At 47.5% G+C, this 27,615-nt stretch overlaps 1 protein-coding gene across 1 annotated transcript; it reads left to right on the top strand.

The window, feature by feature from the left end:
- Positions 1-2,995: 2,995 nt before the first annotated feature.
- On the top strand, positions 2,996-22,625 carry TMEM38A (transmembrane protein 38A). Its single transcript, XM_073323994.1, has 6 exons — positions 2,996-3,292; positions 17,520-17,676; positions 18,226-18,410; positions 19,100-19,187; positions 19,303-19,420; positions 20,287-22,625. The coding sequence occupies exons 1-6, from the start codon at positions 3,169-3,171 to the stop codon at positions 20,491-20,493; spliced, it is 879 nt and encodes a 292-aa protein (XP_073180095.1). The 5' UTR covers positions 2,996-3,168; the 3' UTR covers positions 20,494-22,625.
- The last annotated feature ends 4,990 nt before the right edge of the window (positions 22,626-27,615 follow it).

Genomic DNA, 27,615 nt, shown 5'->3' with positions numbered 1-27,615 from the left:
GGGGGGTCTGTGCCCAGGTCTGTGCCCGGGGGCGGGAGGGGCTGGCCGGGGGGGGGGGGTCTGTGCCCGGGGCGGGAGGCGCTGGCCGGGGGGGGGGTCTGTGCCCGGGGGCGGGAGGCGCTGGCCGGGAGGGGGGTCTGTGCCAGGGGCGGGAGGCGCTGGCCGGGGGGGAGGTCTGTGCCCAGGCCTGTGCCCGGGACAGGAGGCGCTGGCCGGGGGGGTCTGTGCCCAGGTCTGTGCCCGGGAGCGGGAGGCGCTGGCCGGGGGGGGGTCTGTGCCCGGGGGCGGGAGGCGCTGGCCGGGGGTGGGGTCTGTGCCCGGGGGTGGGAGGCGCTGGCCGGGGGGGGATCTGTGCCCAGGTCTGTGCCTGGGGCGGGAGGCGCTGGCCAGGGAGGTCTGTGCCCAGGCCTGTGCCCGGGGGCGGGAGGCGCTGGCCCGGGTGGGTCTGTGCCCAGGGGCGGGAGGCGCTGGCCGGGGGGGGGGGGGTCTGTGCCCGGGGCGGGAGGCGCTGGCCGGGGGGGTCTGTGCCCAGGTCTGTGCCCGGGGGCGGGAGGCGCTGGCGGGGGGGGGGTCTGTGTCCGGGGCGGGAGGCGCTGGCCGGGGGGGGTCTGTGCCCGGGGCGGGAGGCGCTGGCGGGGGGGGGGGTCTGTGCCCAGGTCTGTGCCCGGGGCGGGAGGCGCTGGCCGAGGGGGGTCTGTGCCCGGGGCGGGAGGCGCTGGCCGGGGGGGGTCTGTGCCCGGGGGTGGGAGGCGCTGGCCGGGGGGGAGTCTGTGCCCGGGGGCGGGAGGCGCTGGCGGGGGGGAGTCTGTGCCCGGGGGCGGGAGGCGCTGGCCGGGGGGGGTCTGTGCCCAGGTCTGTGCCCGGTGCGGGAGGCGCTGGCCGGGGGGGGGTCTGTGCCCGGGGCGGGAGGCGCTGGCGGGGGGGGGGGTCTGTGCCCGGGGCGGGAGGCGCTGGCCGGGGGGGGTCTGTGCCCAGGTCTGTGCCCGGGGGCGGGAGGCGCTGGCCGGGGGGGGTCTGTGCCCAGGTCTGTGCCCGGGGGGCGGGAGGCGCTGGCGGGGGGGGTCTGTGCCCGGGGCGGGAGGCGCTGACCGGGGGGGTCTGTGCCCAGGTCTGTGTCCGGGGCGGGAGGCGCTGGCCGGGGGGGGGGTCTGTGCCCGGGGGCGGGAGGCGCTGGCCGGGGGGGGGTCTGTGCCCGGGGCGGGAGGCGCTGGCGGGGGGGGGTCTGTGCCCGGGGCGGGAGGCGCTGGCCGGGGGGGGTCTGTGCCCAGGTCTGTGCCCGGTGCGGGAGGCGCTGACCGGGGGGGGTCTGTGCCCAGGTCTGTGCCCGGGGCGGGAGGCGCTGGCAGGGGGGGGGTCTGTGCCCGGGGCGGGAGGCGCTGGGCCGGGGGGGGTCTGTGCCCAGGTCTGTGCCCGGGGGCAGGAGGCGCTGGCCGGGGGGGGGTCTGTGCCCAGGTCTGTGCCCGGGGGCGGGAGGCGCTGGCGGGGGGGTCTGTGCCCAGGTCTGTGCCCGGGGCGGGAGGCGCTGGCCGGGGGGGTCTGTGCCCAGGTCTGTGCCCGGGGGCGGGAGGCGCTGGCCGGGGGGGGGTCTGTGCCCAGGTCTGTGCCCGGGGGCGGGAGGCGCTGGCGGGGGGGGGTCTGTGCCCGGGGCGGGAGGCGCTGGCCGGGGGGGGTCTGTGCCCAGGTCTGTGCCCGGGGGCGGGAGGCGCTGGCGGGGGGGGGTCTGTGCCCGGGGCGGGAGGCGCTGGCCGGGGGGGTCTGTGCCCAGCTCTGTGCCCGGTGCGGGAGGCGCTGGCCGGGGGGGGTCTGTGTCCGGGGCGGGAGGCGCTGGCCGGGGAGGGTCTGTGCCCGGGGGCGGGAGGCGCTGGCGGGGGGGGGTCTGTGCCCGGGGCGGGAGGCGCTGGCCGGGGGGGTCTGTGCCCAGGTCTGTGCCCGGTGCGGGAGGCGCTGGCCGGGGGGTTCTGTGTCCGGGGCGGGAGGCGCTGGCCGGGGGGGGTCTGTGCCCAGGTCTGTGCCCGGGGGGCGGGAGGCGCTGGCGGGGGGGGTCTGTGCCCAGGTCTGTGCCCGGGGGCGGGAGGCGCTGGCGGGGGGGGTCTGTGCCCGGGGCGGGAGGCGCTGGCCGGGGGGGGTCTGTGCCCAGGTCTGTGCCCGGGGGCGGGAGGCGCTGGCGGGGGGGGGGTCTGTGCCCGGGGCGGGAGGCGCTGGCCGGGGGGGGTCTGTGCCCAGGTCTGTGCCCGGTGCGGGAGGCGCTGGCCGGGGGGGTCTGTGTCCGGGGCGGGAGGCGCTGGCCGGGGAGGGTCTGTGCCCAGGTCTGTGCCCGGGGGCGGGAGGCGCTGGCGGGGGGGGTCTGTGCCCGGGGCGGGAGGCGCTGGCCGGGGGGGTCTGTGCCCAGGTCTGTGCCCGGTGCGGGAGGCGCTGGCCGGGGGGTTCTGTGTCCGGGGCGGGAGGCGCTGGCCGGGGGGGGTCTGTGCCCAGGTCTGTGCCCGGTGCGGGAGGCGCTGGCCGGGGGGGTTCTGTGTCCGGGGCGGGAGGCGCTGGCCGGGGGGGGTCTGTGCCCAGGTCTGTGCCCGGGGGCGGGAGGCGCTGGCGGGGGGGGGTCTGTGTCCGGGGGCGGGAGGCGCTGGCCGGGGGCGGTCTGTGTCCGGGGCGGGAGGCGCTGGCCGGGGAGGGTCTGTGCCCAGGTCTGTGCCCGGGGGGCGGGAGGCGCTGGCGGGGGGGGGTCTGTGCCCGGGGCGGGAGGCGCTGGCCGGGGGGGTCTGTGCCCAGGTCTGTGCCCGGTGCGGGAGGCGCTGGCCGGGGGGGTCTGTGTCCGGGGCGGGAGGCGCTGGCCGGGGGGGTCTGTGCCCAGGTCTGTGCCCGGGGGCGGGAGGCGCTGGCGGGGGGGTCTGTGTCCGGGGCGGGAGGCGCTGGCCGGGGGGGGTCTGTGTCCGGGGCGGGAGGCGCTGGCCGGGGAGGGTCTGTGCCCGTGGCGGGAGGCGCTGGCCCTGCAGCCGGGAGCGCGGCGGCTGGACAGGGCAGCGGAGGAGGCGGGCCCGGGGGCGGCCCGACTGGGGTGGGCGCTCCGAGCCGAGGCAGAGCCCGGCGGTGGGTCGGCGCTCCAGGGCCCTGGGCTCCGAGCGCTGCCCGGCTCCGCAGCCGCGCTCTGTGCCCGGGTGGGCGGAGGCTGCGGCCATGGAGCTAGCGGGAGCCCTGCAGCTCGGGGAGCTGGCGGCCGCCTTCGCCCGGGTGCCGGTCTTCCCGCTCTTCGACCTGGGCTACTTCATCGTCTCCATCCTCTGCCTCGCGTACGAGCCAGGTGAGTGCGGGGACGGGGTCTCGGGGGGCACGGGCTGCCTGTGCCCCTGCGCCCGACACCCCGCCTTCGCCGGGGGCCCCGCCGGGGCAGGGCGGCTGCTTGGGGCCCGCTTTCCAGGGAGCGCAGAAAGGGGGGGGTCCCTCTCCCTCTGGCTGCCTCGGGGCTTATGGGGGTCACCCATCCCCAGATCCCCCTCAGGCTGCCCCAGACCCTCCAGCTGGCCCATGGGGCCCCCTGTTCCCCTCCATCAGCCCTGCCACAGCCCTCTACCCACGACTGCCCCATCGTCTCCTCCTCCCCTCCCCGTGCCCCTTGGGATCCCCTCCCCCGGGGGTGCAGCACAGGCCGTGTCTATGTCTATGTACGGGCGGGGACAAGCAGGTCGGGTAAGCGATCGCCGACTTCAGAAAATAGCCCCTGCCACGCAGCGGGCCGGGGGAGGGGTGGCGAGGGACAACACACTGCCCTCGGGAAATCGCAAGCGGAGGAACTGCTCTGTAGAGCCCTGCACGGAAGCGTCTCCCTTGCGCATACCTCGCTCCCCGTGAAATACACAAACTAGGCAGATGCCCACTAAGCTTAGAAACAACAAACTCGAATATAGAGTTAACAGCACTGGGAGAAAGGAAAGAGACGGCCTCATATGTAGTATCCCATCCCTGAAGCAGGTCTGGACAACAATGCCAGATAGGGCTAAAGGACTGTGAATCTCTGTCCTAGAGCGATACGGGTTAGACTCCGATGAGTGGGACACTCAGGGTTCCTATGGTTTAACTTGGGCAAGACCTGTGTAACTTGGCATGCTAAGAAAGATCTTGAACACAGGAGTTGAGGGGCTCCAGCCTGTGGGATGGGTAAGGGTCATAGATGGCAAATGTGCCTGGCCAAAGGAAAGAAATGACAGCCTGTATTCTGCTCTGTCGTAATCTGTCACTTAGTCAGACGCAGTCAATATGAACCAAACATAGATTCAGCTACATAACCCTATGCGAGTAGGCAATCAATGCACTGCAAGAGACCCTGGGCATTACCCTACTCTAACCTATGCCAATGACTGCATAGTTCGTCACACCAATTATGATTTTTTGAATTGCACTGAATTGGCTGGGATATAGAGAGGGAGAAAAAGGTGTGCACGTGAAAACACAAGGAAATAACACTGAGCACTTGGCAGTGCTTTATGGTTCAAAGCACTGTACAGACATTGAGAGGAAACATTTAATTCGAGTACAGAGGCTGCCAAATAATACCTGCCTGGGTTGTCTCTATTAGCTGTTGGTATAAGACCTTATTGCACAGAAATTTTAGATAAAAATGAAATGGTCTCAAGTGTCCCTGGCTTCCTGTCACATAGGACTCCATCTTGGTTTATTTGCTGTATTTGAGTCTTTCCCTTGTCTTCCATTTCCAGTTACTTTGCCTACTTCTCCATGCCTAATTCCTTTCTGAAATTAGAATCAGAAGGATGGCAGCTTCTGAGTGGAAAGTATCTATAAGGGAACACGTTCTCCTTACAGAACGTTTTGCATATAAGTTTTTGATTAGGGCTGTCAAGAGATTAAAAATATTAACCATGATTAAGCATACTGTTAAACAATAATAAAATACCATTTATATAATTTTTTGGGATATTTTCCACATTTTCAAATATATTTGATTTCAATTACAACACAGATTATAAAGTGAGCACTGTTCACTTTATATTTATTTTTATTACAAATATTTGCACTGTAAAAATAGTATTTTTCAGTTCACCTCATACAAGTACTGTAGTGCAATCTCTTTATCATGAAAGTTGAACTTACAAATGTAGAATTATGTACAAAAAATAACTGCATTCAAAAATAAAACAATGTAAAACTTTAGAGCCTACAAGTCCACTCAGTCCTACTTCTTGTTCAGCCAATCACTAAGACAAACAAGTTTGTTTACATTTATGGGAGATATTGTAAATAAAAAGTGGGCAGCATTGTCACCAGAAAGTGAGAACAGACACTCCCATAGGACTTTTGTAGCCAGCCTTGCCATGCCAGATATGCTAAACGTTCGTATGTCCCTTCATGCTTCGGCCACCATTCCAGAGGACATGCTTCCGTGCTGATGATGCTTGTTAAAAAAATAATGATTTAATTAAATTTATGACTGAACTCCTTGAGGGAGAATTCAAAAATAAAACAAAGTCCACTCAGTCCTACTGCTTCTTCAGCCAATCACGCAAACAAACAAAAGGAGTACTTGTGGCACCTTAGAGACTAACCAATTTATTAGAGCATAAGCTTTCGTGAGCTACAGCTCACTTCCTCAGATGCATATCGTGGAAACTGTAGCAGGCTTTATATATACACAGAGAATATGAAACAATACCTCCTCCCACCCCACTGTCCTGCTGGTAATAGCTTATCTAAAGTGATCATCAGGTGGGCCATTTCCAGCACAAATCCAGGTTTTCTCACCCTCCACCCCCCCACACAAATTCACTCTCCTGCTGGTGATAGCCCATCCAAAGTGACAACTCTTTACACAATGTGCATGACAATCAAGTTGGGCTATTTCCTGCACAAATACGTGCCAGATGTGCTAAAAGATTCATATATCCCTTTGTGCTTCAACCACCATTCCAGAGAACATGGGTCCATGCTGATGATGGATTCTGCCCGATAATAATCCAAAGCAGTGCGGACTGATGCATGTTCATTTTCATCATCTGAGTCAGATGCCACCAGCAGAAGGTTGATTTTCTTTTTTGGGTGGTTCGGGTTCTGTAGTTTCTGCATCAGGGTGTTGCTCTTTTAAGACTTCTGAAAGCATGCTCCACACCCCATCCCTATCAGATTTTGGAAGGCATTTCAGATTCGTAAATCTTGGGTCAAGGGCTGTAAACTATCTTTAGAAATCTCACATTGGTACCTTCTTTGCGTTTTGTCAAATCTGTAGTGAAAGCATTTTTTAAAACGAACATGCTAGGTCATCACCCGAGACTGCTATAAAATTAAATATATGGCAGAATGCAGGTAAAACAGAGCAGGAGTCATACAGATCTCCCCCAAGGAGTTCAGTCACAAATTTAATTAACACATTTTCTTTTTTAAAACGAGCATCAGCAGCATGGAAGCATGTTCTCTGGAATGGTGGACCAAGCCTGAAGGGGCATACGAATGTTTAGCATATCTGGCACGTAAATACCTCGCAATGCCAGCTACAGAAGTGCCATGTGAATGTCTGTTTTCACTTTCAAGTGACATAGTAAATAGGAAGCGGGTAACATTATCTCCCATAAATGTAAACAAACTTGTTCAGCCAACTGATAAGACAAACAAGTAGGACTGAGTGGATTTGTAGGCTCTAAAGTTTTTCATTGTTTTGTTTGAGTGTAGTTATGTAACCAAAAAAAAAAAAAATCTACATTTGTAAGTTGCACTTTCACAATAAAGAGATTGCACTACAGTACTTGTATGGGGTGAATTGAAAAAAAATATTATTTTTACAGTGCAAATATCTGTAATAAAAATATAAAGTGAGCACTGTACACTTTGTATTCTGTGTTGTAACTGAAATCAATATATTTGAAAATGTAGAAAAACATCCAAAATATTTCATAAATGTCAATTGTTTAACAGTGTGATTAATCAACAGCCCTATTTTTGAGTAAAAGTAAATCTGAATGAAAAGTTTCATAAAAATTGTACAAACAGAGCCAGAAGGTACCTCAGTAAGTCATCAAGTGCAGCCCTCATTCTGACTCAGAACTTAGACCATCCCTATTGAGAGCAGCAGTTTTTCCAAACAGATGCAGGTATCCTCTGCTGAGCTACTTGATGGATTCCATGTACGTATTGGTCCTGCTTTGAGCAGGGGGTTGGACTAGATGACCTCCTGAGGTCTCTTCCAACCCTGATCTTTTATGAACACTGCAGCGGTTGCCACTGTGCCTCTCCTCACATCTCATCTGCCAATTTTTTTTTCCTTTGACCTACTTTACTGTGGTGGTGAGCCTGAAACAGACACTTTTTTGGTGCAGCCTCAGCCTTGCCAGCGTGACACTGACTGTTCTCCAAAAAATAAATCAATCAATCACATTTTGTGCAACAGGTAGTTTTTAAGGACTTATTAAAAATCTCTCTAAAACCCTTAACAGAAGAAGAGTCTGTTAAGTACTAGGTCTTTGGGGAAGCTCAAGGATTGCTTATTAAAGTGGTTGATGCAAGGAAGATTCCCATTAATAGCATCATTTTTCTCCATCAGCTCATTAAAAAAATGGTTCCTGATTTGACTGGTTTTGAGCTCAGCATGACAACTAGCAGGGACATCTGCTCTTGGAAACGAATTTTTGTTGGTTATAAAACGATAAAAACAGGAATTCTCAGTCACTTCCTGGTAAGATGAGTCTAATCAGAAGGAAGAGTACATGAATCCTTTGAACCACTTAGCAGCAGGTCTACTTAACTGGACTGGGCTAGTGCTGAGAGGAGGGGAGGAGATGGGAGGGGAGTGAATTAGTATGCTTTCCTTTTACTATAAGAGACCTGGGTTCATACTGCAGCTGAAGCCGCATCCTGATGTCCACCAGTGCTGCCACAAAATTTTGCAGCTTCTGCTCAGTAAGAGACCAGAACTGGGATGGCAGATCAGGAATGAGATGGATTAGTAGAGATGTTGAGGTTTACTCTAGGATTGGAGATCAGAATTAATGTGCAGTGGCAGATCTGTGTGTGCGCAGCTCTCATGGCCCCTGCCTGCATTATGCCTGCATGGACTAGCCATGGCTGACATCATTGCTCAAAGAAACCATAAATGAGAGGTCTGTCTCTGCCAGTTGACTATGCCCATCTAAAGGCATTTTGATATTTGTCAGTGTGAAAATCTTCACACTACAGCCACCTAGCAAGTCATTCCTCTAACGAGCATTTAGACCACCACGAACAAAAAAAAGCATTGAAATTAAATCTGTCATTTTTAGACTTCATGTTCTGAATTCTGCTGTTGCTTACCCCTGTGCTACTCACTGAAGTCATGGGAGTACCAAGCTGATGTAGTAGAATGCAGCCCTTCTGGTTTTTGCAGGCATTCCATGTACATGCCTTGTCACCATCCTTATTTGTGCCAAAGAGAGAGGTCAGAGTGCCTGTAAATGGATTGGAATTAAATTAGCTTGTACAGGAATTCCACCACCAAAGGTTTGATTGTAAATTACTTCTGTTATTAGAGCATGCTTTTCAGATAAGAGAGATCTGTATCATCTTTAATGTAATTTGGTTAGTATCCAGTTCTAGAGGGCAGCAAACCTGGGCAGTTTGACTTGGAAATTTACCAGAACCAAGAAGGTCCACCGAACACCCTAAAAATCCTAAACTGAAGGGAGATGTAAACTTCATACATTTTCTTAAAGTTCTCCATGGAGTGCCTTTGAAGCAGCATACTGGGGGTCAGGAATTGTTCAGTTTGAATGGATATTTCATCCCCATCCAGAATCAGTCAGCTTTTAGTCTCTGTTAATAGAGCTTGTTTGATCACTTACAGGCCACTCCCAACAGGAAGCCCGAAGACAAATACTTAAGACATGACTAAAAAAAGTTAAAAAATAATGTAAGTGTGCAGGCCAGGTAAAAACCTGCTTGGGTTGCAGAGCAGCGTGTGCAGCCTCTTGCTATGTTCCTAGGTATCATTCAGTCCACAACTTCTACAGTGGGGATCAGGGCGTGGATAGTAATATACTATTTGATTTTTGGGTGAGATTACATGGTGTTACATGGCAGATGAGATCAGCGATGCTGTATGTAAACTTCAAGGTTCACATTCATTCATAAAGAAACTGCCTAAAAAGCTACCATAGTTATTTTATTTTCACTGATTTTTCAGCTGTCTCAAACATATTTGAGAGAGAGTTCTCTTTATAGCTGAGTAGTGTGGGCTAGGCATAATTTGACTAAGGCAGGCTCCAGTCATTATTATTGAAGTGGGGCTTTGTTGGTAATGGTGCATTATGTTAACTTAGCAGAACAGAATTTTCCCATCCTTTCATTCTATGGCCTGCCAGTGGACTTACTGAACTCAAAGTTCTGTCCCTTGCAGACAGGGGCCCCGTTGGGTAATTATTTGCCAGATGTAATAACTGCTTTCACCTCAAAGGATCCCAACTTGGACAGAGCAGGGAGGGGGCAGCTTTGATGAAGGATGTGTTCTGACAGAATATTTTAAAATAATTTCTCATTGCATTCAAAAGCTTTACTACCCAGAATTTTTTTTCCCGCCTTTTGGCATGCATTTGTGCCTATCGTTTTTGAGGCTCAGCAAAACGTAAAATAAATCATCCAAAACCTGTTTTTTTAAGCAAAGAACGTTAATTGTAGTTAGGCCCTGACAATCTGCTTCTTACTGAGTACTTGGCAATTTGTAGTTGACAACTAGTAAATACTAGTTGAAACACCATACACAGGATGCTGGTATGAGTTCAAGGTGATACAGCATATTGCAGGATTTGTTTTTAAAAGGTTTCCCTGCAGAAACAGGTCTGTGAGGGTAGACTTTGGGGGAAGAGGGAAGTTTTCTGATACACAAGCAGCAGCAGATTGTTCTTAGGAGTAAGGAGTTGATTAGCAGCAAAATCGCAGCTATGCTTAATAGACTGGCCCCATTTTCCACTCTATAGGGCAGTTGAAAGCTAGCACAGGAGAAGCAAAGAATCATATAGCCCCTTTCTCTTATCTTAAAGCTTCAGGGTCGCTGTGTGTTAATTGGTTATTTTGGGATGAATGAGCCGAACAGGTGGCACAGGGGTTCTAGCAGGCCCCTAGGTTGAGGCCAATGCATATTTTTAGACAGTGGCAGAGCTATCAGTTTCAGAAACAAAATATCAGACCATCATTCCCTTCTGGTGTCTACAGAGAGTAACAGCTGCACCAGGGGTTAACTCTTGGCCAGTTCATAGACTTCAATTAAAATAGATCAGGTCAATGTCTGCTGAGGCCCACAAGTTGTGATCATATTTATAGTCATTTCATGCAATTGGTAGAGTTTCAATTCAATCAGTGACAAAGAGAATTGAAGGGATTGAAATAGAAAAAAAAGCTTAGCTATGCCCTTTGGTTCCCTCTCTTTTTGTAATTTACCTTAAGAGACTACCCATACCATGAAGGAAAAATCCAATCTTTGCATCTACATGGGGCACCGTGCAACACATTAAGATGATTACAACATCGTTTTACTAATTCTCTTCTCACACAACTATGGGATAATCCCTGCCTCAGGATCAAGTCCAGTTCCACATGTAAGAAAATTTGCATAGAAAAAGGATAAACAAAAATTAAATATATAATTCAGGATGATACACATGTAATTGAAGGAGGCCAGTGTAACAAATAACTACTGCTGTCTCACAGTTGCTTCTTTCAGCAGCTATGCTCAAGGATTCATGCAAGGATAGGGGACAATTGGTCTGTTTCATCTCTCTCATCTCTAGAAGAGCATGTTAATATGGAAACAAAAGTCACTTTGTAGGAATTACTTATAGGTGGCTTAATGCTTTGCATTACCCTTTCAATTTCAAAGAATACTGGAGGTAGGGGGTGGTAAGGAGGGGGAAAAAAACCCAAACACCAATTTAGCCTTACTCTCACAACAGAAACCTGGGAGAATATCCTGGCTTAATGTGAAAGATATTTTGAGTTCTTTATCCTTGAGATTCTTCCAGAACAAGATATTAAGCAGGTACTACTGGCCTCCAGAACATTTGTTTAAGGTTAGATTGTTGCAATCAACTGTTGTCAAGAAGATGCAAACAGCTATAAACCACCTTTTACACATCTCTATACCTGTTAAAAAATGCACATGTTCTGGAACACCATATTCAGTGCTCTCTCAAAAACCAAGTGTTGCTATCTTTCCTTCTCCAAGCTTGTGTATTTTAGGAGTGCTAGATGAGTTGGTATAACCAGTTATCATTAAGAAATGGACTATTTTAGTAGCCAAAATAATTATTTGGAGGAAATAGAAATCTGCAATTCTGCCCTCAGACACAGACTGGCTTAGTGAGCTTTCTACTTCTTCATTAAATTGGGTGGAGAGTGGAAGAGGAAGGAGAGAGAGAGACTGTCTTATAGAAATGCTTAGAAAAAAATACAAGGATGTCTGGTTACACATGAAAAGTATCCCCTTATACTTTTGCAGTTTAATATATGTTTGTCCCCAATACTCATAGGTTATTGATCTATTTAGTCACTTCAATAATTGATGCGCTGCATAAACTCTGCAGGTTCAGGGTTTATTTGTAAGATGTGGACAAAAAACAATGAATATTGAATTGTTATTAAGGCTGTTGATTAATTGCAGTTAACTCATACGATTAACTCAAAATTAATCGCGATTAATCGCAGTTTAAATTGCACTATTAAACAACAGAACAATTGAAATTTATTAACTATTTTTTGGTGTCTTTCTACATTTTCAAATATATTGATATAAATTACAATACAAAGCATACAGTGCTCCCTTTATATTTTTATTCAAAATATTTGCACTGTAAAAATGATAAAGTGTGTTTTTCAATTCACCTCATACAAGTACCATAATGCAATTGCTTTACTGTGAAAGTGCAACTTACAAATGTAGATTTTTTTCCCCTTACATAACTGCACTCAAAAACAAAACAATGTAAAACTTTAGAGCCTATAAGTCCACTCAGTCCTATTTCTTATTCAGCCAATTGCTAAGACAAACAATTACATTTACTGGAGATAATGCTGCTAGCTTCTTATGTACGTCACCTGAAAGTGAGAACAGGCATTCACATGGCACTTTTGTAGCCGGCATTGCAAGGTCTTTACATGCCAGGTATGCTAAACATTCGTATGCCCCTTCATGCTTTGGCTACCATTCCAGAGGACATGCTTTCATACTGATGAAGCTCATTAAATAATAATGCATTAATTACATTTTGACTGAACTCCTTGGGGGACAATAGTATGTCTCCTGCTCTGTTTTACCCTCAATCTGCCATGTATTTCATATTATAGCAGTCTTGGATGATGACCCAGCACATGTGGTTCATTTTAAGAACATTCTCTCTGCAGATTTGACAAAATGCAAAGAAGGTACAAATGTGAGATTTCTAAAGATAGCTACAGCACTCAACTCAAGGTTTAAGAATCCGAAGTGCCCTCCAAAATCTGAGGGACAAGGTGTGGAGCATGTTTTCAGAAGTCTTAAAAGAGCAACACTCTGATGCGAAACTACAGAAGCTGAACCATCAAAAAAGAAAATCAACCATCTGCTCGTGGCATCTGACTCAGATGATGAAAGTGCACATGCATCAGTTTACACTGATTTGGATCATAATTGAGCAGAACCTGTCATCAGTATGGACGCATGTCCTCTGGAATGGTGGTTGAAGATGAAGGGACATATGAATCTTTAGCGAATCTGGCATGTAAATATCTTGCAATGCCAGCTACAACAGTGCCATGAGAACGCTGGTTCTCACTTTCAGGTGACATTGTAAACAAGAAGCGGGCAGCATTATCTCCTGCAAATGTAAACAGACTTGTTTGTCTGAGTGACTGGATGAACAGGTAGTAGGACGGAGTGGACTTGTAGGCTCTAAGGCTTTACATTGTTTTATTTTTGAGTGCAGTTATTTTTTGTACATAATTCTACATATGTAAGTTCAACTTTCATGATAAAGAGATTGCATTACAGTACTTGTATGAGGTAAATTGAAAAAACTTGTTCTTTTGTTTTTTACAGTACAAATATTTGTAATTAAAAATATAAAGTGAGCACTGTACACTTTGTATTCGGAGTTGTAACGGAAATCCGTACATTTGAAAATGTACAAAACATCAAAAAAATTTAAATAAATGGTATTCTGTTATTGTTTAACAGTGCGATTAATCACACTATTAATTTTTAATCACTTGACAGCCCTAATTGTTATTTATATGGTATTTCCATCTTGTGCATATATTTATAGAGCTTTATTTTTATATATTCACATAGTGAAACAAAAAAAGTTTAAAAAAATTGAAGGGAATTCCACTGTCCCTATCACATTGAAAATGTTACAAAGTTTCAAGATATATAGGGTAGAACTATCAAAACAGAACCAACTTCTGGCCCTACATGGCTGTATAATTATGAAATAAATATGGGCAAAGAAGAAATGGGACATTTCCCTTATTGAGAGTTTAGTGTTAGTGTCCTGAGTAATAGGACATTGATTAATTCAGGGAGAACAAGAGCTCTCTGTGGGCTCATCTACACAATCCTTACCCCTCAGATCTCACACAGATTGCAGAAACCCATAGACTTGTTTGCGTTTCTTATTCCAGTCCCTTCACTTTCACAGGAATTTTGTCTAGTTGAATTGTAACACCTTGTGAAAGGGACCTGCAAATCAAAGTCTCGAAAGCACAGAGAGCACATTAATAAATATAGATTTCAGAGTAACAGCTGTGTTAGTCTGTATTCGCAAAAAGAAAAGGAGTACTTGTGGCACCTTAGAGACTAACCAATTTATTTGAGCATAAGCTTTCGTGAGCTAGCTGTAGCTCACAAAAGCTTATGCTCAAATAAATTGGTTAGTCTCTAAGGTGCCACAAGTACTCCTTTTCTTTTTATTAATAAATATGCTTCTCTGTAATTAATACCTACAACACATCTAGAAGAAAATTTTATAATAAATATAAATCTTAACAAGGCTGCTATCTCTTCTCCTAACCTGGAGCAAGGAAAATAGATACCAGAGGTCTTGTCCTGCTTAAAATCAGGTCTGTCCAAATTTAAGACCACCTCCTTGAAAATCATGTGTTGTGTCTCATTGTCATGGCCAAGGGCTAGCAAGTGATTGGACCTTTGCAGTGTTGAGTCCTAGGACATGAACATTACTATTCCTTGCAATGCCCTAAGCAACACCTTCAGCATTTTTATTTTAATAGATGATTTAATCTGAGCTTGTTGACCCTGTGTCCCCCCCTTTTCCTGAACTAGATGGCCTCTCTTGTTTTGTCCTGTATAAATTCTCAGAGAGCTCTTTGATCAGAATGTTTTTAGTGTGTGTTGTTGCCCAGCAACCCAACCACCTTAGCTGGAGGCTGCTTTAGAAATAAGCTAATAAAGTTCTAGATGGGTTTTTATTAGTATCCTTGATACTTATACTTAGTACTTAAGTATTAACACTAAATAGACTACAGATAGAACAGGTAGGGCAGAATGGCTCAGTGGGGGAATCTGTAGCAGGACACAGAGCTCTTCACCTGTTTGTTTTCAGTTCATCACACCCTAGAGTGGACTGGAAGTGGGAATTTTCTATATTTTTTTATGAATCCTAGGCATGCCTCAGTTTCCCCTGCATGTTGCACTGCTGGAATTAACGTGTCTCCTGCACTGTTCCAGGAGCAAGGAGGTGTGTGTGTCACCTCCCTGTCTGGGTGGAATAAATGGAATCATTGAAGAACTGGTTTAACCTCACTCAAATCAACAGAGGGTCCAGCAAGACAAAAAGATGCCCCAGTGAAACAGCAGGAAACCCCAGAAGCTGGAGGTGGGACTTGTGAACTGAGCTGGAGAACAAAGCGTCAGAAGACTGGAAGAAGGGCTGCTTTTTGGATGGCCTGAGGAGTCCAGACCTGGGGAGAGCCAAAGCTGGAATCCATTAGAGCTTAGCTGGCTCATCATGGCACTGGTTTGGCCAGGATGGACTACAGTGTAACTTCTGCGTCTCTGTACTAACATAAGCACCATAAGATTGTGTAGCCAGGTGATTAATAAATGGTTGCCTTGTTTTTTAAAGGCTGCCTGTGTTGCTGTAAATAGTCCCTGAGATAAATGCACCCTGAAGGGGCACAGTATAAGCCTCTCACAGGACTCTAGCTTGGCTGGATTTACTGCAGGGAGTCATGGAGAAAGACAGCAATTGCTGATGCTGAAGGCCCAGTCTTGGAGGCCCTGGGCATGCCCCTGTGGAATTACAGGGGCCTGGGACACTAAAGGGTCACTCCCAGGAGACTGGTTACCAACTGGGGCCTAGAGCAGACCCTGAGAGTCCATCAGAGTTGGTTGTGAGCAAAAATTGTTTACTGTCTCTTGGCTGTTCAGTGGTCCCTGAATTGAATGAGTTGGTGGGTCAGGTGTCCAAAGCATAGAAACCATGTTCATAAAAGGCACCTTTCTTCTACTGGGCAATGCTCAACATTCACAGAGGCTGAACTATTCCCCTTTTTGGCAGTCTCAGAGGGGCTCTGGTTTGCGGGGGCTCTGGGGTGGGGACAGGGATGAGAGGTTTGGGGTGCAGGAGGGGGCCTCAGGACTGGGGCATGGGCTTACCTCTGGCGGCTCCCAGTCAGTGGTGCAGCAGGGGGCGCTTAGGCAGGCTTCCTGCCTTTCCTGGCACCACAGACCGCACTGTACCCCAGAAGTGGCCAGCAGCAGGTCCAGCTCCTAGGCGGAGGCGTGGCAGCTCTGCGCGTTGCTCTTGCCCTCAGGCACCAGCCCCGCAGCTCCCATTGGCTGCGTTTCCTGGCCAATGGGAGTGTGGAGCTGGTGCTCGGGGCAGGGGCAACACGCAGAGCCCCCTGGCCTCCCCCTCCTATGAGCCAGACCTGTTGTCTGCTTCCAGGGTGCAGTGTGGAGCCAGGACAGATAGAGACTAGCCTGCCTTAGCTCCGCAGCACCACCAACTGGACTTTTAATGGCCCAGTCAGCAATACTGACTGGAACAACCACAGTTCCTTTTCAAGCAGGTGTTCCAGGCGAAAACTGAATACCTGGTCACCCTAGTCTCATGTCAAACTACAAACAAGGTTTTTCTTCTATTAGCTAGATAAAGTGAATCTCTAAGTAGGCCTCAGAACCAAGTTAGTGACTTATCTTTCAGGGTAAACCAAGCCTCTGGTTCCATGGTGATGGCAAATATGGGGGCAAAAGACATCCAAGCAGGCTGGCTTGGGAGCTTGCACTGCACCCTCCACATTCTACTTGCAGCATCTTAAACAGGACACAATTCTGTAAAATTCCATAGAATCCTAGAGGAAGCCCCTCTGCAGTTGGATTTAGTGTGAAAGGATGACTGCTTGTAGCAGGAAAGTCCAGTGACAACAACTAGCTTAATGATCAGGTTCATAGACTTATGGTTTCTGCCAGCCCAGCTGCAGCCTCAATCATGCCTACATGATCCAATTGCTCCCCCAGAGGTTCTGGCACCATAGGGGAGCAAGGGGATGGACAAGGTAGAGACTCAAGCCCATCCATTCCACCAGGTCCCAACCCAGGACCCTACGGGTTTATCAAAGCATCCAGCCTAGTTATTGAGCTAACCCCAAATTGTTTTCCTCCAGTTACTGCCTACCAGTCTGGAACTGCTTCAGTCTGGGGCATGATCATTGGCTTAGCAGACTCTCCTCGGTATTTTAGTGGCCTGTTCAATCAATCTGATTTAGGGTCTTCCACTCCCACAGGGGACTGGAGGGCAGCAGCAAGAATTCGAGCCCCTGCTGGTAGGGCAGCCTTCACAAAAGTTGTTGCTACTTCTGACATAACAACATCAGCCTTGTGTCCTCATGCAACTCCTTCCCCGCACCCTTTTCCTGAGGGACCAGTGGCCTTTTAAATTGTTCCTCCATTGGGAACATGGTCTTCCTCTTGAGAGGGAGGGATTCCCTAGCCCACTACTGCTCTACTCCCAGCCATGGTTCTGCATGGAGCCTATAGGCCTCATCATACTGCTCAGAATAGTTTCCATCCTCCACAAATTGTAAATAAAACTTGGCTCACTTCCTGTGGCACATGCTTATATCACAGCCTGTTGTGTGGTGATTTACTTTTATTGTCAATGGAACACTAGCATTTTTGTGCAAACCAAATTCTTAGAAAACTACCTAGATCTATGCACTGAAATGTGTTGCGTTACAACTGGAGTCTCAGCTGCTGCTATTGAGGATTATCAGAAGTTAGAGGGAAGAGCAGTTAGCCCTTCCACTTTGTAATTTTATTTCACATACACTTGTTTAGTTATTCTCTGCCTAGCTGATCAGTTATGTTTGGGGATAGTCCAATTGCTTCATGATTGTATGCCTAATGGGGGAATCTGTCAATAAAATTAGTTTTTCTTTACATGAATACTGTTCTCTGCCCTTTTTCTGAAGGAGAGCATGCAGGTCAAGTCTCCCGGCAAAACAAAGCCTTGGGGTTGTGATGTGTGTGTAGATTATATTTTCCTCGATTTCAATCTGTTTCACAGGAGCCATTGAGATGTCCCATCGGAGCCCTGTTGCCTCATGGCTTTGTGCTATGCTTCATTGCTTTGGAAGTTATATTCTTGCTGATCTATTACTTGGGGAAGCTCCTATTGATTATTTCAGCAATAACTCTAGTGTGCTCCTGGCCACGGCAGTATGGTGAGTCTTTCACACTTTGGTACAGCCCTAGGAGGGGTACTCACATTGTCCAATTTGCATGAATTAGGAAAAGGAGGGGATTAGGTAGGGAGAAGTATGGAATAGTCTTTTGAATTTCTGGACTAAGTTTCCAATTAATCTGATGACCTAACATTTTGACGAGATGAGCTAAAGTTAACAGAAATAACCCAAATGTAGGTTCACAGATGCCTCAGTTAAACTGTAGCACAGCCTACAGAACCAGCACACACTGCACTGGCCCTGAAAAGACACGGTGTTTGGGGTGACCGCAAGCACTTCAGTGGAATTGTGAACCTTTTTTTGTCAATCATGATGGTAAAGTGTCTGCAGAAGTCAACAGACACTAAAAAGTTGAGTTTCCTAATACCAAAGGAGATTTTGTACTCTGTGCAGGCTGCACCCAGCACTGCCTTCTCCTTGACTCAGTAACTCAGAATGACAGCAGAGACACTATTCTCTCTCCATCTCCTACACAGTCCAATCGGGGCAGATGGGTCATTGCTTGAACTCTTTGTGGTTTTGTTCCAGGTATTTGATTTTCTTCTGCCCCATGAACCTCTTCTACAAGTGTGTCAGCTTCCTGCCTGTGAAGCTCATCTTTGTGGCAATGAAGGAGGTGGTTAGAGTTCGTAAAATTGCTGTTGGGGTCCACCATGCACACCACCATTACCACCACGGGTGGTTCATTATGGTGGTTATTGGATGGGTCAAAGGTAAATCCTGAGCTACCGTAACTCATGAGTGGTACATTCAGCCCCTGAAGAGAGGGAGAGGAAAGTCTTGAAATGCAGCAGAGGCACTTGCATCAGGTCTCTCAATAGTGACCTGGTTAGCTAGGGTTGAAACTAATGGGTTCTTAATAATCATGCTTAGCACAAAGATTCTTTAATCCTTGTAGCAGAGTTATAAATTGGGTCATCATTCCCATTTTATTGATGGGGAAACTGAGACACAGAGAGTTGCCTGAGGCCACACTGGGAGTCAGTAGCAGATCTGGAGATAAGATTCAAGATCTCTTAGTTCCCTGTCCCATGCATGTAACCACTAGATATGGCTCTCACCTATATATTTTTCAGGGAGTTTCTGTCTATGCCAAAAGGTTTAAATCCTTTTTCCTTAGCGTTTTTGCTAACAGAGGGTGTGTAGTCTGTTTCAGCCCTGCTGATTGAGATGGGGACCAGATACCCTTCCCCTACATGACAACACTTTACAGAGCTGTACAGAAGAGTTTAGCTTTGGCTCCAGGGTTGGTTCTAGAATTTTATTTTAATCAGGAATGGGTCTTATGACCCTTTTATTCCTCTTAGGACTAGCCTAGTTCCCATCTGGTTGGAAAAAGTAGTGCTTTTGCAGGGCTCTTCTGGTTTGGTGATTTCACCACTTCACTTCAACTGTTTCCCAGGTTCTGGCATTGCCTTGGTGTCTAATTTTGAGCAGCTGCTGCGCGGAGTCTGGAAGCCAGAAACAAATGAAATTCTTCATATGACCTTGTAAGTATCTAGACTAAATTCTCTCAGACCAAGAACATATCCAAGAACAGTGCCTCCTATTCTGTGCAATTCTACTTGACGTGCTGTATGAAAGGAGACCTCATTTCTTTCCTAGCCCAACAAAAGCCAGTCTGTATGGAGCAATCCTCTTCACCCTGCAGCAGTCTCACTGGGTCCCCATCTCTAAAGCCAACCTCATTTTCTTCTTCACCATGTTTATGATGGTTTGCAAGGTGAGTTTACAACAGGTTTGCTGCTAAAGAGTCTACACAACCAAAGGAAAGAAGCAGTGTGTATTGCCTCAGGAGTACATAACTAAGTTGGGGGGGCCATATCACCACCGGAGTATAGAGTCAGGCTGGGGGAGGCGTATCAGCGCAGGAGTACAAAGACATGTTGGGGGTGGAGGTATCACCGTAGGGGTATGGAGTCAGGTTGGCAGGGGCAGGATTGCTACAGAATTATGGAGACAGCAGCTTGGGGGAGGAGTACCCCACACTGGTGTGGAGCTGGGGTGTGTGTGCGTGCGCGCATATTGCCACAGGGGAAAGAGTCAGATGGGAGGAGTTAATCAGTTTAATGTAAAACCCTCCCTTCTGGGATGCTGCTTTACGTTTTTGTTTAGTTCAGTCAGATTCTATCCAATGTCCCCTCACCTAACACACAAATATTTCCATGTAGGGTGCTGCAGTTCTACCCAGTGGGTGTTGGCAGTAAGAGTTTCTCTTCTATTAAGTTTAAAAAGGAGTTAAAAATGCCATTTTCGGCAAGGACAATTAGCAATGAGTAAGGCAGAGGATAGCCTATGGACTCCATTGACTTGTGTTCAAGAGAAGCCCTAGGACAAGCTCTTGCCCAAGCTCTGCATCACCCTCCTAGGATAGGCTGTTATTGATATCTTCTGGAAGAATTCAACCCCCAGTTTATTCACAGGCTATGGGAGATTAGGGTTCCAGCACTGAAGACCCAAATCACTTAGCTATATTCACTCTCTCTACAAAGGTTCAGGGAGCTGGGGGCAGGAATATTCCTTCCCAGTTAGTATTTAACAGGTGAGGTATGTGATCTGTAACTGCCCATCTCTGATGTTGCATGACAGGTGTTTATGACTGCAACTCACTCACATACCTCGCCGTTTGCTCCAATAGAAGGCTTCATCTGCCCAGTACTCTTTGGCTCTGTTTCTAATGGGTACAACAATCACCATGACCACCATGAGGATTCCCATGATACTTCCCCTCCTGCGAAATCTAAGGAGGAGCTGAACGAAGGCACACGGAAACGGAAAGCAAAAAAGGCTGAATAAGCAAGATCAGGTACATATGGTGAACAAACCAAGGAAGAATCCCTCAGAGCTGCATCAAAATCATCTTCAAGCCACCTGTGACCTCACATACCCTCCAATCCTTCTCCCTGAGACCTCAAAAGAGAGATGGAAACCAGGACACTGTCAGATGGATCCATGAATTTCATCCATGTGCTTCGCCCTGCTGTTAGCTTCATGATCTGTGGGTCTACATTTAATCCCCTATTTTCAGGGGGGGGGTTAAATTTGTGCCAGGCTGAGGTTTGGGTACAAGTTCCCAGCCCACCAGCAATCATGACAGCATTTTGTTACTATACAATTCCTACCGCCCTCCTGTCCCCGCCTGCCCCCCTCCCCCAACACATCATTGAAGGGGCCGTTTTGTGTTCCTACAACTCAAATTCCTTTTGATACCCTTGAAAAGAAAATGAAATACTTAGAAACAACTGAATATGGAAATTGGATTTTTCAGCACAAGAGTAAATTATCTCCTGTGAAGCTGAGCTAATGCATTTCAGTTCCCATACTTGCAAAGTACCCCATGATATAGGGCTTCAAATTATCATGGAATATTTTTTTGCCTGATGGGCCTGGCCAAGTACCACTTCGGTAATTACATTTTTCTCATCTAAATTCCCCCTGCAATTCTTAATTGATACAACTTCTTCACTTCCTTAATTTAATGTTTACACATGCTTTGACGATGTAAAGTGCTATAAGTATTCTATATTCATACAGTTACAATCTTACACTGTTGGGTAGTGTTGTTTGCTGTTTACTCTAACTGCCAACAACTCTCTGCCCCACCCCAAAGCTGACTGCATTTCACTGGGGAGGTGAAATGATCCCTAGAGTTTGGATACTGGTTTGTCCGTAAACTACTTTGTAATCCTGATGGATACAGGCACAATCTAAATGATTATTTACTGCTATTTATTATTGCTAAGGCATCAAATTACTGGGCCCGAAATTGGCTTTTAAAAGAACTTGGAATCTGTATTTACACAGTAGGGCACATTTGAGAAAGGTCTTAGGCCCACAAGTACATTTTAGCCCATAGTGGTTCCAGAACAGGGGGGGGCTTGATTTTCTCACAGATGGGAGGGGCATTTCCTTAAATTAAAGATTTTATAAACCCAGGAAATGGTTTTCAGATAAATCTGATTAAAACACCACTAAACATCTGACTGGAGCGCATCTGCAGAGGAAATATGAACCTCTTTTGTACAGCCCCATTGAGCCAAACTCTTATTAGCTACAGCTGTAGAGCAGTCTCTTTCTCTCTCTCAAATGGGACAGAACACCACACCCAGGAGGCGTGTGGGTTACCATAGCACAAGTGTGGGCTTGAGAGAAGGGCCTTTGCTAGAGGGTGAAGAAGGAAATGGTCAGTCTCCTGAATGTGGAAAGCCATGGCTTATGGAGAATTCAGCCAATTCTTTCACATCCCGCTCTGTGAATATTTGGGGATAAACTTTAGATAGGAAGGGTTTGAAATCTAGGCACTGAATGTGTTTTTAAAAGTGTGACCTTGAATGTTGTTGCCACATGAAGTGTGTTTGGGTTCTGAATTTCATGTGTCAGCAGGAGCTGGGAATGCTGCTGCAGCGGCAGCCCAACTGGTGCTTGGAGCATATGGGTGAGCTTTCAGTGGCATTGCATCCTGCCATCCTCAGCTGATGAATAGTTGCTCTGACTCAGCCTGGATGGGTTAGTGTGTTTGGAGGTGGGGGAATAAGTGAAAAGAATTCAGAGAATCTCTCCCCATCCCTACTCTAAAAACTTTAATTTTTAAAAATTGAAATAAATGGAAATTAGTTGCCTAGTGGGGGTGGTGCATATAACCCTAAACCAAATCCTACGTACAACAGGACTAAAGCCAGTACCGGAGGTCAAATTAACTGTGGTTCTTAGTTTTGAAAGTGCCTTATCCTTGTGACCTTCCCTCACTCTCATTATAAAATACAAGAATAGGCCTGACAGTGGTTTATTTTAATAGATTTTGTTTTATTGACACCTGATGTTACTCTGATGTGTGCCAGAATGTATTTAATGTTCAGTGAGATGCTTGATTCAAGGGGAATTATTGTTTTATAAACAGCCATCAACACCATAAAGAGATTGTGAAGTGACTCAGTGTCCAGTGGTGCTCAGAAGGGACATGTATTTTCCTCTGATTTGCTTCAGCCCCAGAAACACTCCAGTTACAATAGATTCCTGGGATGTGGTTACCACCTTGGCTTGGCCCCCAACCCAGTTATGACAAGGTTCTAAGGTGTAGTGTAGGTTAGACATCACTGTGTTCTGTAACCAGACTAAAGCCTTGAACATGACCAAAGGCATACTTACGATTTGGTCCATGCTCTAAATGAAATGTGTGCACCTACTGCCATTGTTGTTCATAGTTCAGGCTGATCACATGGGCTCAGAAAAGGGGGTGGGGGGGGACTTTTTGAAAACTTGTTAGTTTCCCTGTTAGAGTTTGTGGAAACTTACTCTCTTCATATAGGCAGGGAGATGGAAATGTGGACAAATGTGCATATGCACATACACATCTCTGTGTAATCTGTTTGGATTGATTGAGTCGTTGCATTTAAAGCTGATAAATCCATATGACTCTTACAAGAAGAAGAGTCCTGCATGTTTGCTCTACACGAGCCCTTTTGCTGTTATCTAGGGCTGAGTGCCAAGACTCTTTCCAAGGTGGACAGTTGAGTCAGGCTGATGCTCTTTGATAAGACCTACACTACATGTTCCGTACTCTATAAGAAAGTAGAGTCTTCAGGCCTTCAAAGGACCCTTCTCAGGCCCTGAGCAGGATGGCGAACGCAGCTGCCAGAAGGCGGCGGCTCAATTTCATTTAGTCAGGCCTTTCATGGTGAGAGCCATATGGGCCTTTATTGAATGAGCAGGTTTCAGCTCTGGCAGCCTCTGGTATAATTCCAGCACTGGCCTCCCTGACCCCAGATGGTAGATATGGTTCTACAGAAGGTAGTGCACCTAGACCCTACCACAAAGGAACAAGTGGCCCTTCAGGATTGCCCCCACCTTTTGGTAGCCCACTGGGGCATCCTGTATAAACCATGCCTACTTTAGGACTATAAGAGGAGACGTGTCTGGTTTTGACTCTTGTAACAGTAACAGCCATGAAGTCCTACGGAGAGATTGTTTGATTTACTCACAGTCATGGCACAAGAATGTGAGTGATGAGAATAACTCAGGACAATCCAACTGCCTGCAATGCTTTTAAACAAATGAAGACCTGCATAGGGCCAATCACTTCCAGCCTTGTGAATCCATCTCTCTCTTCCTAAGAGAAGTCCTTAAAAGATTTAATATTTTTGACCTCTGGGTAATCATATCTTTTGCTCAGGGCATCAGTCCTTTGGTCAAGATAAGCTGCAATGATCGGTTAGATCCGAGTTGTTCCTAGGACCTGAGCCAGGAGAGGAAAGGTCAGTGTGAGGAGGGAAGAATGAGGCTTGCTGCATGTGTTGAAACCCACCGTTTAAAAAAAACAAAAACAACATGGTTTTAACAATTGTCCTCTCCCATCACATCCACAGAAAATGCTGAACTTATCAGTAAAATGTGCTCAGAGTGTGGTGCTGGCTGGGACTCGCAGGCAGATGAAGGTGGAAGTTTCAGTTACTTTGTAAAATTCTGAAGTGTTTCAATGTCCATTGCTGTCCTAGCAGTGCTGAACATTCCCAACTCCAAGCCATGCAGCAGTGCTGGGGCAGGAGTGGGCCTGCCAGGGCAAACAGTTTCATAGCACAGATGTCACTGCCTCAAAAGATGTTCTGATCTGATAACTTTGTTGATGCTAACTCTCATGAGAAATATCTAAATGTAATAGATTCAATCTGCAAAGAGGCCCTGGTCTTGTGTAATCATCCTGCCTGCTGGAGATGGCAGAGACTTTCTGGCAATTCATAATCACCCTTCTGAATATTTCCTATTGATAGACAAGTTTCCATTTTCTCTTTAATCAAAAGGGCAGAATAAGGGGTCTTTGGTTTTTGCCCTTAGATTGTTTCCATAGAGGAGATGTAAAAGCTGTAAAAAGCCCTTGTTTTGTGTGAAAGAAAATCCCAGAATTATTTCTATAAGAAGTGGACATGGCTCTTTACAATACAAAAAGGGGAAGTCAAACAAAATACAGAAATTCCTGCACCAAAGACCTTGCAGGGGAAAAGGCAAAAGCCAATACATCGGAGAACAACCCCCGATTGGCAAATGCTCCTGCCCTCTCGATTTCTTTTACTACTGCTGACTGCACGTATGTATATTCTTTCAAACTCTGTCCAGAGAGTAACCCCAATGTGAACTCAACATGAAACGAAACATCCCAGAAGGTAGAGTTGGAGGTTAGATTATCCAGTCCATTTCCCTGGCAATAATGGATATTTCCCTCTTGTACACTTCCCAGTGTTTTGTTCACTGTAGACTGAAGTCCCAAACAAAAAGGATCCTGCCACTTCCTTCTGCTGACTATTTAATGGTTGCATGGTGCTTTGAAGAGGCAAACCACTAGACTGGTACTGAGTATCATTTCAGAGTGTGGCGAGAACTCAGCTCAGAACTAGAGCTACCTATGCCTACTGTACCACCCTCTGATACACCAGGATCTGGCAACTGTCAGAGTCAGGATACTAGACCACAGACTAGCCTGACCCAATATAGTATTTCCTATATTCCTTGCTGCAGTAAGAATTTTCCCTCCCTCAGCAGCCTGTTTTGGCCTTATACCAAAGCAGTAAGAAATTAGGAAATCCTGAAAGAAAAAAAGGTTTTTCCAAGATTCCCACAAAGTGTGTTTGTTTTAATACAAACTTATCTCATCTTTAGGGGAAATACAGAGCAATAACCAAGCAACTAAGGCAATTTGTCCTTAGCAGGCAAAGCAGAGACTGCTGATCTTCACACAGAGTTCAAACTTGCCTCTCTGAGGAGCTACTGACTTGCTCACCATGAGACTGATTTTGTCTCAGGTGTCTGTGGATACATCAGGCTGTAAAGCAGTAGGAATATACCACCAACCACCTGACTAGGATGGTGACAGTGATTGTGAAATGCGCAGGGAGATTAGAGAGGCTACAAAAACAGAAAACCCATTAATAATGGGCAATTTCAACTATCCCCATATTGACTGGTAACTGTCACCCCAGGGTGGCATGCAGAGGCAACATTTCTAGACACCATTAATGACTGCTTCTTGAAGCAGCTAGACCTGGAACCCACAAAGAGAAAGGAAATTCTTGATTTAGTCCAAAGTGGAGCAAAGGATCTGATCCCAAAGGTGAATGTAGATAAACCACACAGCAATAGTGACCAGAATATAATTAAATTTAACATTTGGGGCAGGGGGGAGAAGAGAAATACCAGAGAAACCCACCACAATAGCATTTAATTTAAAAAATTAGAACTACACAAAAGTGAGACAGCTAGTTAAAGGGAAATTAACAGGAACAGTTAGGGTGATATCCCTGCAAGCTCCATGGAAACTATTTTAAAACACCGTAACAGAGGCCCAAACTATATGTATACCTGTAATGTGTTCGCTCACTACTTGCAGTGCCTTTAGCTCTGCCAGGCATACACTCCTCCAGTGGCATCTTCCCTCATATTGTCTCTCTCCACAGCCCTGCTCGCTCCCAGACCTGCCATCTCCTCTTCCGGGCATGACCTTCCAGGCAGGTCACTAAGGTTCTGCCTTTCCAGGGAATTTTTCCAGACCTGCTTGCTAGCATCTCCAATACCCTTGCCACTCCCCAGTGGCTGGTAGGAGAACCCAGACCTGCCTTTGACACTGGGTTCCAGCCCAGGGACCATATAACAAGCAACTACAGCCCCTGTACAGTCCTATGCCTTGCTGCTGTTATTCCTGGGCTTCTTCCTACTTATTTAGCTTCTTCCTGCCCCAGGTTTGCCAGCCTCTAACTCCCTCCACCTAGAGAGTAGCTATTTTCCTGCGGTCTTTCCTAATTGCAGCCCTACCTCTCTGCAGCCAGCTACCTGGCTTTATACAGGGCCTGCCTGCTCCTGCACAGGTAAGCCTGATCCTCTAACCAGGGCATTCAATGTACTAGGTTAATTGGGCCATTCAGCCTCCATTAACCCCTTACATGCCTGTGTGGGGTGTAAACCCCATCACAATACCCCACATTTAAAAAAAAAAAAAAAAGGACCAAAAAACTACCTTGGCTAAATGGAGGCGGTTAGAGACAAAAAGACATCCTTTAAAAATAGGAAGTCAGATCCTACAGAGGAAAACAGAGAGAAGCATAAACTCTGGCAACTCAAATGTAAAAGTGTGATCAGGCAGACCAAAAAAGAATATGAACAGCAAGTAGTAAAATACACAAAAACTAACAGCAAAAACATTTTTTAAGTACATCAGAAGCAGGAAGCCTGCCAAATGGACAATCAAGGTGCTAAAGGAGTACTCAAGGAAGACAAGGCTGTTATGGAGAAGCTAAATGAATTCTCTGTATCAGTCTTCACTGCAGAGGATGTGAAGGAGATTCCCAGACCTCAGCCATTTTTTTTAGGTGACAAATCTGAAGAACTGTCCCAGATTGAGGTGTCAGTAAAGGATGTTGTGGAACAGATTGGCAAATTAAACAGTAGTAAGTCACCAGGACTAGATGGTATTCACCCAAGAGTTCCGAAGGAACTCAAATATGAAATTGCAGAACTACTAACTGTGGTATGTAACCTACTGCTTAAATCAGCCTCTGGACCAGATGACTGGAGGGAAGCTAATGTACTGCCTATTTTTTAAAAAGGCTATAGAGGCAATCCTGGCAATTACAGGCTGGTTAGCCTAACTTCAATACCGGGCAAATTGGTTGAAACTATAGTAAAGAACAGAATTATCAGGCACATAGATGAACACAATAAGTTGGGGGAAGAGTCAACATGAATTTTGTAAAGGGAAATTATGCCTCACCAATCTATTCAAATTTTTTGACAGTGTCACCAAGCATGTGGACATAGACATATCCATGTAAATTACTGGGGTGGAGGTTCGCAAAAAGAAAAGGAGTACTTGTGGCACCTTAGAGACTAACCAATTTATTTGAGCATGAGCTTTCGTAAGGGGTGGAGGTTGTGTTA

The sequence above is a fragment of the Lepidochelys kempii genome, chromosome 25 (genome assembly GCF_965140265.1).
Source record: "Lepidochelys kempii isolate rLepKem1 chromosome 25, rLepKem1.hap2, whole genome shotgun sequence".
NCBI classification, from domain to species: Eukaryota; Metazoa; Chordata; order Testudines; family Cheloniidae; genus Lepidochelys; species Lepidochelys kempii.
Note: the sequence above shows the minus strand (reverse complement) of the source record. Positions and strands in the feature narration are given on the sequence as shown.

What these genes read in the sequence shown, in the direction of transcription:
- TMEM38A (XM_073323994.1), top strand. Translation starts at nt 3,169, where the DNA reads ATGGAGCTAGCGGGAGCCCTGCAGCTCGGGGAGCTGGCGGCCGCCTTC. An exon ending in GGTTATTGGATGGGTCAAAG is followed by an intron (nt 18,411 to 19,099) that starts GTAAATCCTGAG and finishes ACTGTTTCCCAG; the next exon opens with GTTCTGGCATTGCCTTGGTG. An exon ending in GAAATTCTTCATATGACCTT is followed by an intron (nt 19,188 to 19,302) that starts GTAAGTATCTAG and finishes TTTCTTTCCTAG; the next exon opens with CCCAACAAAAGCCAGTCTGT.